Genomic DNA, 12650 nt, shown 5'->3' with positions numbered 1-12650 from the left:
TCTGAGCTCAATTTAGAGATATGGGGGCTTTAACTGATGAAATGATGCTGTAGGCCTCTGCAAGCTGTGAAGCACCACTTTTGCTCACTGAAATCCTCAGCTGCAAATAAGAGCAGAAGATACTGTCTACAACCCCACAGTAACTGAATTTAAACATGAATGGGATAAACATATATCCATCCTAAGATAAAATACAGAAAATAGTATAAGGCAGGGGTCGACAAAGTTGTTCAGAATCTAGGAGCCAGCCAAAAAATTTAGGAGCCAGAATTTTTTTTAAGCAAACTTGGTTTTTTGCCGAGTCTCCACCTGACATCGCTTTCACCCCCTCTGTCTCCTCCTTCCTCTCTCATCTCTTTCCTTCCTCTCCCTCCCTTTCTCTCTTTCCTTTCTCTCCCTTTCTGTCTATCCTTTCTATCTCTCACCCCTTCTCCCTCTTTCATTCCCTTTCTCTCCCTCCCTTTCTCTCTCATTCCTTTCTCTCCCTCTTTCCTTCCTATCTCTCTTTCTTTTTCTCCCTCCTTCATATCTTCTTTCTCTCCCCCTTCCTCCCTCTTTCCTTTCTCCCCCTCCCTTTCTCTTCCTTTTTCTCTATCCTTTCTACTTCTTACTCTTTCTTTCTCTCCCTCCTTCATTCAATTTTCTCTCCCTCCCTTTCTCTCCCTTTCTCTCTCTTTCCTTTCTCTCCCTCCCTTTCTCTTCCTTTTTCTCTATCCTTTCTACTTCTTACTCTTTCTTTCTCTCCCTCCTTCATTCAATTTTCTCTCCCCCCCTTCCTCCCTCTTTCCTTTCTCTCCCTCCCTTTCTCTTCCTTTTTCTCTATCCTTTCTACTTCTTACTCTTTCTTTCTCTCCCTCCTTCATTCAATTTTCTCTCCCCCCCTTCCTCCCTCTTTCCTTTCTCCCCCTCCCTTTCTCTTCCTTTTTCTCTATCCTTTCTGCTTCTTACTCTTTCTTTCTTTCTCTCCCTCCTTCATTCAATTTTCTCTCCCTCCCTTACTCTCTCTTTCCTTTCTCTCCCTCCCTTGTTCTCCCCTGGGGCTGCCTGTGCCTGCCCTGCACCACCCAACACGGACGGACAGCCCCCGGTCGTCGGTTCGTCGCCCCCCCACCCCCCCACGGAGGGAGATCAGGCTGGCGAGGGCGGTAGAACTACGTCACCAGCCACTGGAGGGAGATCGGGCTGGCGGGGGCGGCGAATCCACCTCCCCAGCCGCGCGGAGGGAAATCCGGTAGGCGGGCGGGTGGCCGCGGCTCCCTGCGCGCCCCTGGAAAAGCGTACAGGGAACGGTGCCCGGGGCCGCTTTAGCCGCCCCCCGCTCCCCCCGCCATCTCCCCGCGACTGCCTGTGCCGCTGCAGCCGCGGCCCCCCCCCCCGCTCCCACCGCCAGTGCCGACAAGGAACCTTCAGCTGGGCGGGCGCTGCCGTGCCGGTGCCTCCGACCTCCCGGTTCCTGCTCGATGCCGCGGTTTCTGGCGCTCTCCTGCTGGGCTCCAAAGAAGGAAGGCGGGAAAAAGGCGCGAAGAATGGAGCTCTCCTTCCTGCCTGCCTTCTTTGGGACCCAGCAGGAGAGCGCCAGAAACCCCGGCATCGGGCAGGAGCGGAGAGGTCAGAGGCACCGCAGCGCCCTGCCCAGGCAGCTCTAGGCGCCAGACAACATTTTCTAGGCGCCACTGGCGACCAGGCGCCTGGGTTTGTCGAACCTTGGTATAAGGGCAGACTAGATGGACCATGATTTACCAACCACATCTGCTGGAAGTTTGTTCCAAGGATCTACTACTATTTCAGTAAAATAATATTTTCTCATGTTGCTTTTGATCTTTCCCCCAACTAACTTCAGATTGTGTCCCCTTGTTCTTGTGTTCACTTTCCTATTAAAAACACTTTCCTCCTGAACCTCTAGCTATGCAGCCAAGCATCCTACTTTCTTACCACCCGACCACACTGCTCACCCATTTTGAGACTGTCAGAAATCACTACCCCTAAATCCTTTTCTTCTGAAGTTTTTGCTAACACAGAACTGCCAATACAATACTCAGATTGAGGATTCCTTTTCCCCAAGTGCATTATTTTACATTTGGAAACATTAAACTGCAGTTTCCATTGCTTTGACCATTTATCTAGTAAAGCTAAATCATTTACCATATTACAGACGCCTCCAGGAATATCAACCCTATTGCACACTTTAGAGTCATCGGCAAATAGGCAAACCTTCCCTACCAAACCTTCCCCTATGTCACTCACAAACATATTAAAACATATTTGCTGTAATCGTTTTTTAAAAGATTCCCAATAAGAAAAGCTCCAGATATGAATTCCATTTTCATTTAAGTTATATCCTGTAGACATTTATGAAGTTTATTCCAAACTTTTTTTGTTTCAGGCGCAATCACCATATGTGAAAGAAGGAGCCATGGTTTTTTTTTTACATTGCCAACAATTTAGGTTTAGTTTTGGATAGATTTTTGCCAATCAGATCGGTGCCAAATGCCATCTGTAACAAATTGTATAATATTTTTCTTTATAGGGTACTGATTTAGATAATTTAATATTTCTATTCCATACCTGTTCCCAATCTGCCAAGTGAATATTATGTCCAATATTTTGTGCCCATGCTATTGTTAGCCTTTGACCAAATCCTCATTTCTTTCCTATTGTAATAAGTAACTATAAAGTTTTGAAATAATTTTGTGAGTCTGTTAAAAGTTTATCCAACATGCTTATTTATTCCACTTTCTTTTATATCTATTTGTTTATTTATTGTTTGTTTGTTTTGTCAAGTACATATTGGTGGTATACAAAGATATAATATTTATATACATGATACTAGTAAAAGAGAAACATTAGGACAGGAGACGGAAGGCACTCTGGTGCATTTATGTACACCCCTCTTAGGAATCGGGAGAGGTCAACCATGGAAAGTCTAAGGGAAAGGTTTTGGGGGTTAGGTGATGATACTACAGAGTCTGATAGTGAGTTCCATGCATCAATTACTCAGTTACTAAAGTCGTATTTCCTGCAGTCCAGTTTAGAGTGGTTTATTTTAAGTTTGTGTGCTCTTGTGTTGTTGTGGTTGAAGCTGAAGTAGTCATTGACAGGAAGGACGTTGTAGCAGATGATTTTATGGGCTATGCTTAGGTCGTCTTTAAGACGACGTAGTTCTAAGCTTTCTAAACCTAGGATTGTAAGCAATGTTCCCTCTAATATTTTTTTGGTGTGGGCGGAAAAGTATAGTGTCTGAGCGGCAGTCCCTTTGAGACTGGGCGGCATAGAAGTATGTATGTATGTATGTATGTATGTATGTATGTATGAATAAATAAACAAACAAACAAACAAGAAAGAAAGAAAGAAATTCCCTTCTTTTTTATTAAAAGAAATTAATAATAAAACAAAACCAAAATCTATTACTATTATTACTATCTTCTCCTCTTTTTCCATCCCTGTCTCCTCCCCCCTTGTGTGTGTGTGTGTGAACTCTTGAATCATTTCCAATAACAGGTGAGCTATTGGAAATGGTTCAAGAGTTCACAAACACACACACAAATGGCTGGGGTTTTTTTTCTGTTATTATTTGGGTGCTTTTTACCATATGCTTTAAATCAAGAGTCATTTCTCTCTCTTTCTCTCTCCCCCTCTTGCTCTCGCTCTTGTTTTCTCTCTCTCTCTCTCTCTATTGCTTTCTCTCTCTCTCACTCTTTCTATCTCTCTTGGTTTCTTTCTCTTCTCTCCCTTGCTATCTCTCTCTCCCCCCTTTCTCTCTTTCTCTTTCTCACGTACTTTCTTTCTCCCTCTCTCTTTCTCTCTTTCTCTGTCTGTTGCTCTCTCTCTCTCTGTCAGTGAGGGGGCTGCGAGAGCGCTTTCTCCGAGCGCTTCAGGAACGCCTGCCATGCCTCTACTGCAGCCCCCTTGCTGAAAGACTGGGACGAAAGTGCTCCCAGCGAAGGGGCTGCAAGAGGGGCAGCGCGGGCATTCCCGAATCGCGCGGAGAAAACCCTCTCTCGCAGCCCCCTTGCTGGGAGCGTGGACAAGAAGGAGGAGGAGAAGCCAGAGCCACCGCCATGGGAGAAGTTGCGCCCCAAGGCAGGAGGCGGCGGAGGAGAGGGGGCGGATCGGGCGGGTGGGGGACAGGGCCGCTCAACTCAACTCCTCAAAACCCACCTTTGTTGTCAGGCATGGGGGAACTGAGATATCTCCCCCGGGCCTAAACAATTTATGCATGGTATGCTTGTATGTATGTCTGCTTAATAATGGGTTTTTAAAAATATTTTAAATTGTAAATTATTAGATTTGTCATGAACTGTTTTATTGTGTTGTGAGCCGCCCCCAGTCTACGGAGAGGGGCGGCATACAAATCTAATAAATAAAATAAATAAATTACCAAGGGATGGAGTGCACCTCAAAATAACCGTAAACAATATATTCAGAAACAACTGGCTCATCTTATTCAAAGGGCTTTGAATACATCTGAAGGGGAGGGGGGGGCAAACTTTGTGACCCATAGAACCCAAGCAAAAAACATTAGATAACCAATCACATAATGAGGAAGAGAGTAAAGAGAAAAAAGAAATTAAAAAGGCAAGCATAATAAAATAGATTGTGTGTCAGCTTTGGAAACATAGAAACATAGAAGTCTGACGGCAGAAAAAGACCTCATGGTCCATCTAGTCTGCCCTTATACTATTTTCTGTATTTTATCTTAGGATGGATATATGTTTATCCCAGGCATGTTTAAATTCAGTTACTGTGGATTTATCTACCATGTCTGCTGGAAGTTTGTTCCAAGGATCTACTACTCTTTCAGTAAAATAATATTTTCTCACGTTGCTTTTGATCTTTCCCCCAACTAACTTCAGATTGTGTCCCCTTGTTCTTGTGTTCACTTTCCTATTAAAAACACTTCCCTCCTGGACCTTATTTAACCCTTTAACATATTTAAATGTTTCGATCATGTTCCCCCTTTTCCTTCTGTCCTCCAGACTATACAGATTGAGTTCATTAAGTCTTTCCTGATACGTTTTATGCTTAAGACCTTCCACCATTCTTGTAGCCCGTCTTTGGACCCGTTCAATTTTGTCAATATCTTTTCGTAGGTGAGGTCTCCAGAACTGAACACAGTATTCCAAATGTGGTCTCACCAGCGCTCTATATAAGGGGATCACAATCTCCCTCTTCCTGCTTGTTATACCTCTAGCTTTGCAGCCAAGCATCCTACTTGCTTTCCCTACCGCCTGACTTCACTGTTCACCCATTTTGAGACTGTCAGAAATCATTACCCCTAAATCCTTTTGTTCTGAAGTTTTTGCTAACACAGAACTGCCAATGCAATACTCAGATTGAGGATTCCTTTTCCCCAAGTGAATTATTTTACATTTGGAAACATTAAACTGCAGTTTCCATTGCTTTGACCATTTATCTAGTAAAGCTAAATCATTTACCATATTACAGACGCCTCCAGACTTGCAACAAAAGTCAAAGATAAAAAAAGTTTCAACATATAAATAAATTTAAAAAGTCAAAGAAACAGTGGGTCCACTAATGAGAGAAGATAGCAAGAAAGTAACAGCCAGTAGAGAGAAAGCAGAGCTGCTTAAAACCAATTGCCAAACCAATCTCATTTCATTTTTTGACAAAGTAGACCAGCGAAATGCTGTGGATTTAGACTTCAGCAAGACATTTGACAAAGTAGACCATAACCTACTTCTTGGTAAGCTAGAAAAAAATGGGCTAGAAAGCATTACCACCAGATAGATTCATAACTGGCTGACAAACCATACTCAATGGATAGCCCTTACTGATATCACATCCAATGGAGGGAAGTAAGTGGGGTATCACAATATTCTGTCTTAGGCCCAGTACTCTTCCCTATCTTCATAAATGACTTAGATGAGAGTATACAAGGAGAACTCATCAAATTTGCAGATGACACTAAACTGGCGGCAATAGCCAGCACCCAGAAGACAAGCTCAGTTGTTGGATCACATTTAAATGATTGTCCACTAGGACTCCATGTTCCTTCTCATATATACTGCCAGGTGTAAAACCTTGGATTTTTTCCCCCTCCATTGGGTTTCATTTTGTTAAATAGGGCCCAATGTTCAAGTCTGTTGAGATTCTTCTGTATTTTGACCCTAACTTCTGGGGTGTTGGATATTCCTGACAGCTTGGTGTCATCTGAAATTTGATGAGTTGGTTGAATATAAATCACCAGGATGTGATTCTCAGAACACTAGGGTTCTGAGGGAGCAGGCAGATGTTATCTCAGAACCATTGTATAATATCTTTCAAAAATCCTGGGGTACACCAAAATATTACCTGAGAATTGGAAAAAAGCTGTTGTAGTTTCTATCTTTAAAAAAAACAAAACAGACCCAGGAACTTACAAACCAATCAGCCTAACAGTGATACATGGGAAGATACTGGAAAAATAATAATAAAAAAGCAGATCTGCAAATGTTTAATTTTTCTCCACACTATTTATTTATTTATTTATTTGGATTTCTATGCTGCCCTTCTCCAGAGACACAGGGTGGCTGGAAGTTTGTTCCAAGGATCTACTACTCTTTCAGTAAAATAATATTTTCTCATGTTGCTTTTGATCTTTCCCCCAACTAACTTCAGATTGTGTCCCCTTGTTCTTGTGTTCACTTTCCAATAACAACAACAACAACAATAATAATAATAATAATGTCTAGGCTAGTAAAAAGAACTGGGGGTATTCCAATACTTGAGGGGCTGCCACAGAGAAGAGGTGGGAGGTAAACTTATTCTCCAAAGCACCTGAACGGAGGACAAGAAACTGGATGGAAACGAAAAAGGAGAAAACTAGAAATTTTCTGACATCCAGAACAATTAAGCAGTAGAACAGTCTGCTTTCAGAAGTTGCTGGGACTCCATCACTGGAGGCTTTTAAACAGGGACTGGACAGCCATTTGTCTGAAATAACATTGGGTCTCCTGCTTGATCAGAGGGTTGGAATATAAGACCTCCAAAGATCCTTCAAACTATGTTTCTCTGCTACACTCCTCCAGTGATGGAGCACTGGATTCACCTCTAGAGAATGAACCTTATCTTCAAAGAGGCATTTTAAATTTTCTCACCTGCAGAAAATTGCAGCCACCCGTTTTACAGCGTGCAGCCTCAGTGATCTTAAATTAGGGGAGGGAAGGAACCTACAGTAACAGCTGACACGCTTCAGCCCGGTTGCTTCTCTGCTTCCAGGCCGTGGAGGAAACCAAACAGCCCGGCTTGCTCCCGGACTCTCCCCCCCCCCCTCTCAACTCACCTTCCAGCTGCTGCTTCGGAAGAGCACAAAAGCCGCTCTGCACTCCATCTTCCTCCTATGAGTCACCCGGAAGAGGAAGATTTCCTACGCTTCTCTTCCCCCTCCCATCCTTTCTAGCAATACGGTACTCGCTGGTTTTAACTCCTTTATTTTGTACTATGTCACTTTTTGGGCACAGATCTTGCCTACCAGATCGCTGTCAGAGTCCGAAAGGAGTTGGGCGGCCTATAAATCGTATAAATAAATAAAAATAAATCCCCAGATAACATAGGAGGCAGAAAAACACGCTTGTCCCCTCTGTGCTAACTAAGGCGTTTGCAAGATCTTTTCACTGTTTAAATGCTATCAAGTCGTTTTTGAATTCTAGCAACTGCACGAATCCCAGCGATCAGTTAGGTCCCACAGAATTGACTAAACAATGTCGTTTGGCGGGACCTAGGAGAAGAGCCTTCTCTGTGGTGGCCCCGACCCTCTGGAACCAGCTCCCCCCAGACATCAGAATTTCCCCCACCCCCCTTGCCTTTCGTAAGCGCCTTAAAACCAACCTCTGTCGTCAGGCATGGGGGAATTGAGATATTCCTTTTCCCCCTAGGCCTGTAAAAGTTATGCAAGGTATATTTGTGTGTATGTTTGGTTTTTAATAAGGGTTTCTTAATTATTTTAATATTAAATTTATCATATGCTGTTTTATTATTGTTGTTAGCCGCCCTGAGTCTACGGAGAGGGGTGGCATACAAATCTAATAAATGAATGAATGAATGAACGAACAAACAAACCGACCTTTGCAACTAATTCAAATAAAATAGCGAAATGTGAGGCCCTTTATAGAATTACAGAATCAGCTGTCTCTAGTGGAGATCAAAGCCTCCCTACAACCCAAATCTTTATGACTTACAGTATTTAATGTGGGTTTAGGATTTAGGACAGAGGTCTTCAAGCTTGGCAATTTTAAGACTTGTGGATTTCAATTCCCACAATTCTCCAGCCAGCTATGTTGTTGAAGTCCACAAGTTTTAAAGTTGCCAAGTTTGGGGACCCCTGATAGGACATGGCAGCACCATCAGGTGAGACGCTCCAGGAGAGCCAGCTCGGATTACCAGTACAGTACTTCCTTCCCCTATTGGCCAAAGGCTTTCAGGTGCGTCGGCGTTTCTGTCGTCTCACCCCGGCTCTAGTTCTTCAGGCAGCTGTTTTTGAAGCAGCGGTGGATTCCTGCTTCTGTCTTCTTGCCACCCCACCTCACCGGCTTTCCATTCCCCCTCTCGCATGCCGTTGGAGCGGTCAGCTGGCGCCTTTGCTTGAGCCGGGGAGAGGAGGTACCTGCCTCACCCATCCCACAGCCACCTCGCTCGGAGCATCACCGGCCGCTTTGGAGGCGCCTTTGTATGTGTGTTTGTGTGCACTCCCAGCAGCTGCTACAAGAGGCAGGAGAACGGGGTTGGCAGCTGAAGAAGGGGGCAGGCATGGTGGTGCTGGCAGCAGCGATTGCCCCGAGGGAAGCCTTTGCAGGTACCTTTTATGAAAAGCAAAAAATAAAAAAACTCTCGAAGGACCATGGGTGCCACCCTCAACTTCCACTAGTCCCAAAGGTGCCCCCCAGGAAGAGGCGGCACCTGCCATAGCTCCCTCACCCGCCCAAGCCACCAATGCCTGCTGGCTCCTGCGGGGCGCCCACTTGTGACTCCTCAGTGACCCAAGTATAAAGAGCCTTCTCTGTGGTGGCCCCGGCCCTCTGGAACCAACTCCCCCCGGAGATTAGAATTGCCCCCACCCTCCTCGCCTTTCGTAAGCTCCTTAAAACCCACCTCTGCCGTCAGGCATGGGGGAACTGAGATATTCTTTCCCCCTAGGCCTTTATAATTCATGCATGGTATGTTTGTGTGTATGGATGTTTGGTTTTACAATAAGGGTTTTTAGTTGTTTTAGTATTGGATTTACATGCTGTTTTTTATTACTGTTGTTAGCCGCCCCGAGTCTACGGAGAGGGGCGGCATACAAATCCAATAAATAGATAGATAGATAGATAGATAGATAGATAGATAGATAGATAGATAGATAGATATAGATAAGCAAGCAAGCCAAGGTCGGATTTTTCAGCACATTTTTGGTGCTTAAAAACTTGGCTTATACTCAAGTATATATGGTAATTATACTGGCCATCTGACAATGCTGTGAAGTACCGAAAAACCCATGGAAGAGCCAATAGATGTAAAAGTTTGAATAGATTGGTTTAAATATATGTCATTTTGTATCTACTAATTAGTTACCTTTGTGACATGGATATGATTTTATGTCCTGTCTCTGGTCTCTGGTTCGATAGGCATATTCATTTTTTATAAAAAAAATAAAGGTGTTTTTTTCCCTTTTTTAAATTCTGGAGTCCTTATATTATTATTCTCACAACAGGTGAAACTCAAAAAATTAGAATACCGTGCAAAAGTTCATTTATTTCAGTAAAGCAACTTAAAAGTTGAAACTAATATATGAGAGAGACTCATGCAAAGCAAGATAGTTTAAGCTGTGGTTATAATTATGATAATAATAATAATAATAATAATAATAATAATAATAATAATAATTTATTAGATTTGTATGCCACCCCTCTCCGAAGACTGATTATGAGGTATAGCTCATGAAAATCCCAAATCCACAATCTCAGAAAATTAGAATATTACATGCAATCAATAAAACAAGGATTGTACATAGAACAATATCGGACCTCTGAAAAGTACAAGCATGCATATGTACTCAGTACTTGATTTGGGCTCCTTTTGCAACAACTGCCTCAATATGGTGTGGCATGGAAGCTATCAGCTTGTGGCACTGCTGAGGTGTTATGGAAGACCAGGATGCCTCAATAGTGGCATTCAGCTCTTCTGCATTGTTCGGTCTCATGTCTCTCATCTTTCTCTTGGCAATGCCCCATAGATTCTCTTACTTTTTCTTCACAGCCTGTCTGTTCTGTTGAAAGGAAAAAATCTTGTCCGCTTTGGCTGCTTGCTTGATGCTCTTGCATTGTAGGATTCCGTTTCTCCTTAGAATTATTCATGAGGGCCATCAAGTGATGAAATTGCTCATCAGACATCTGGTCAATGACTGACTGAGAGAAAAGCTGTTTGGCTTTTCGTTTTGCTGGCATAGCAAAAAAAACCGGTAGCTATTTTAAAGAGATTAACCATCCTCTGCTACCATGACAGATTTGGAGATAAATTACAGCCCGCGTGGACTATAATGAATCAGATCTGAGAGTCGATGGATTAAAGTAGAGAATCAGCTTTCAAACAAAGTTACTTTTATTACGAAAATAAGAAAATATAATTAATGCCTGTTTGAGGCATCTGGAATGCGTGCTACATCATTGCAGACAAAAGAGAAAGAGAGGGAGCAAAATGGAGATTTTTCAAGAAGGAGGAAATGATGCATGTATGACATGGCAGGATTTTACATCATAATGGGTGGAGCTAATACAATACACACACTATTAACTATTTAATTACTGCATAACTCTGAATGACTTAGAATGTCTCTGGGGCTGTCAATACTCAGTGTGACATGGCCTGGGTCAGGTGGGTTTGCTGGCCAATCAAGCACGGTAACCCCATGGTCATTGAACCAGATTTTGGTGTTTTGGCAGTGAGGGCAGATGCCAAGTCCTGCTGTAAAATGAAGGCAGCATCCCCATAAAGCTCATCAAAGGAGGAAAGGATGAAGTTCTCCTGTTCTGCCGGGCTCTCTGGTAGGAGCCTCCCGAAAATTCAAGGGTATAAATTTCAGACACACACACACGTTCGAAAATTCAAAACAATGTTCTTTATCACAAAATTCAAAATAAACTAAGCACTCTTTTTGTATTGCAAAGAGCACTCTTCCCAAAACAACCAGATAGTCTGTACAATTTCCCTTAAGCAGTCTCACCTACATAAATGAAATTCAAGACTTCCCCACATTCTTCAACTTTTGGCTCATGTGGATTTCCTTGTATGCAATAAGGGATGATTTATGCTTGAAGTAATGTCCACAGTTGGACATTTGAAAGGTTTCTCCATGGTGTGAGTCCTCTGGTGTATTACCAGGTAGGAATTCCGACTAAAACTTTTCCCACAGTCAGGGCATTCAAAAGGTTTATCTCCTGTGTGAGCCTTCTGGTGATTCATGAGGTGGGAATTTCGACTGAAACTTTTCCCACAGTCAGGACATTCAAATGGTTTCTCTCCTGTGTGAGTACTCTGATGGTTGATGAGGTGGGAATTCTGACTGAAACTTTTCCCACAATCAGGACATTCAAAGGGTTTATCTCCTGTATGAGTCTTCTGGTGTCTCACAAGGTGGGAATTCTGACTGAAGTTTTTTCCACAGTCAGGACATTCAAAGGGTTTCTCTCCTGTGTGAGTCCTCTGGTGTCTCATGAGGTGGAAATTTCTAATGAAACTTTCCCCACAATCTGGACATTCAAAGGATTTCTCTCCACTGTGAGTCCTCTGATGGTTCATTAGGTAGGAATTTTGACTGAATTTTTTCCCACAATCTGAGCATTCAAAGGGTTTTTCTGCTGTGTGAATCCTCTGGTGTGTTACGGGATAAGAACATTCAAAGGGATTCCCTCCAGGGTGAGTTCTCTGGTGTCGCATGAGGTGGGAATTTTGACTAAAACCTTTTCCACAGTCAGGACATTCAAAAGGTTTCTCTCCTGTGTGAGTACTCTGGTGATTCATAAGGCTGGTATTGTGACTGAAACTTTTCCCACAGATAGGGCATTCAAACGGTTTCTCTCCGGTATGAATCCTCTGATGTACTACCAATGAGGAATTCTGACTGAATCTTTTCCCACAATCAGGACATTCAAAGGGTTTCTCCCCTGTGTGACTCCTCTGGTGTATTACCAGGTAGGAATTCTGACTGAATCTTTTCCTACAATCAGGACATTGAAAAGGTTTTTCTCCTGTGTGAGTCCTCTGGTGTTTCACCAGGCTGGAATTATCACTATAACTTTTCCCACAGATAGGACATTCAAACGGTTTCTCTCCTGTGTGAATCCTCTGGTGTATCATTAAGTGGGAATTTCTAATGAAACGTTTCCCACAATCAGGACATTGAAAAGGTTTCTCTCCTGTGTGAATCCTCTGGTGCTTCCCCAAGCTGGAATTATCACTAAAATGTTTCCCACAGATAAGACATTCAAAGTGTTTCTCTCCTGTGTGAATCCTCTGGTGTCTCATGAGGTGGGATTTTCGAATGAAACCTTTCCCACATTCTCGACACTCATAAGGTTTCTCCATGGAGTGAATCCTCTCATGTATTACCAGGCTGGAATTATGCCAGGAACGTCTTCAACGGTCAGGACACTGAAATGGACTTTCTCCTTTGTAAT

The 12650-nt window shown here is 43.1% G+C and overlaps 1 protein-coding gene across 1 annotated transcript in view; it reads right to left on the bottom strand.

The window, feature by feature from the left end:
* Positions 1-12650, bottom strand: part of LOC139159992 (zinc finger protein 850-like) — an 18111-nt gene extending 5461 nt beyond the window's left edge. Inside the window, exon 1 of the mRNA XM_070737479.1 lies at positions 11376-12650. Within this exon, the coding sequence (XP_070593580.1) occupies positions 11376-12558 (1183 nt within the window). The 5' untranslated portion in view covers positions 12559-12650. The remainder of the gene's footprint in view (positions 1-11375) is intronic.

The sequence above is a fragment of the Erythrolamprus reginae genome, chromosome 2, assembly GCF_031021105.1.
Source record: "Erythrolamprus reginae isolate rEryReg1 chromosome 2, rEryReg1.hap1, whole genome shotgun sequence".
NCBI lineage: Eukaryota > Metazoa > Chordata > Lepidosauria > Squamata > Dipsadidae > Erythrolamprus > Erythrolamprus reginae.
Note: the sequence above shows the minus strand (reverse complement) of the source record. Positions and strands in the feature narration are given on the sequence as shown.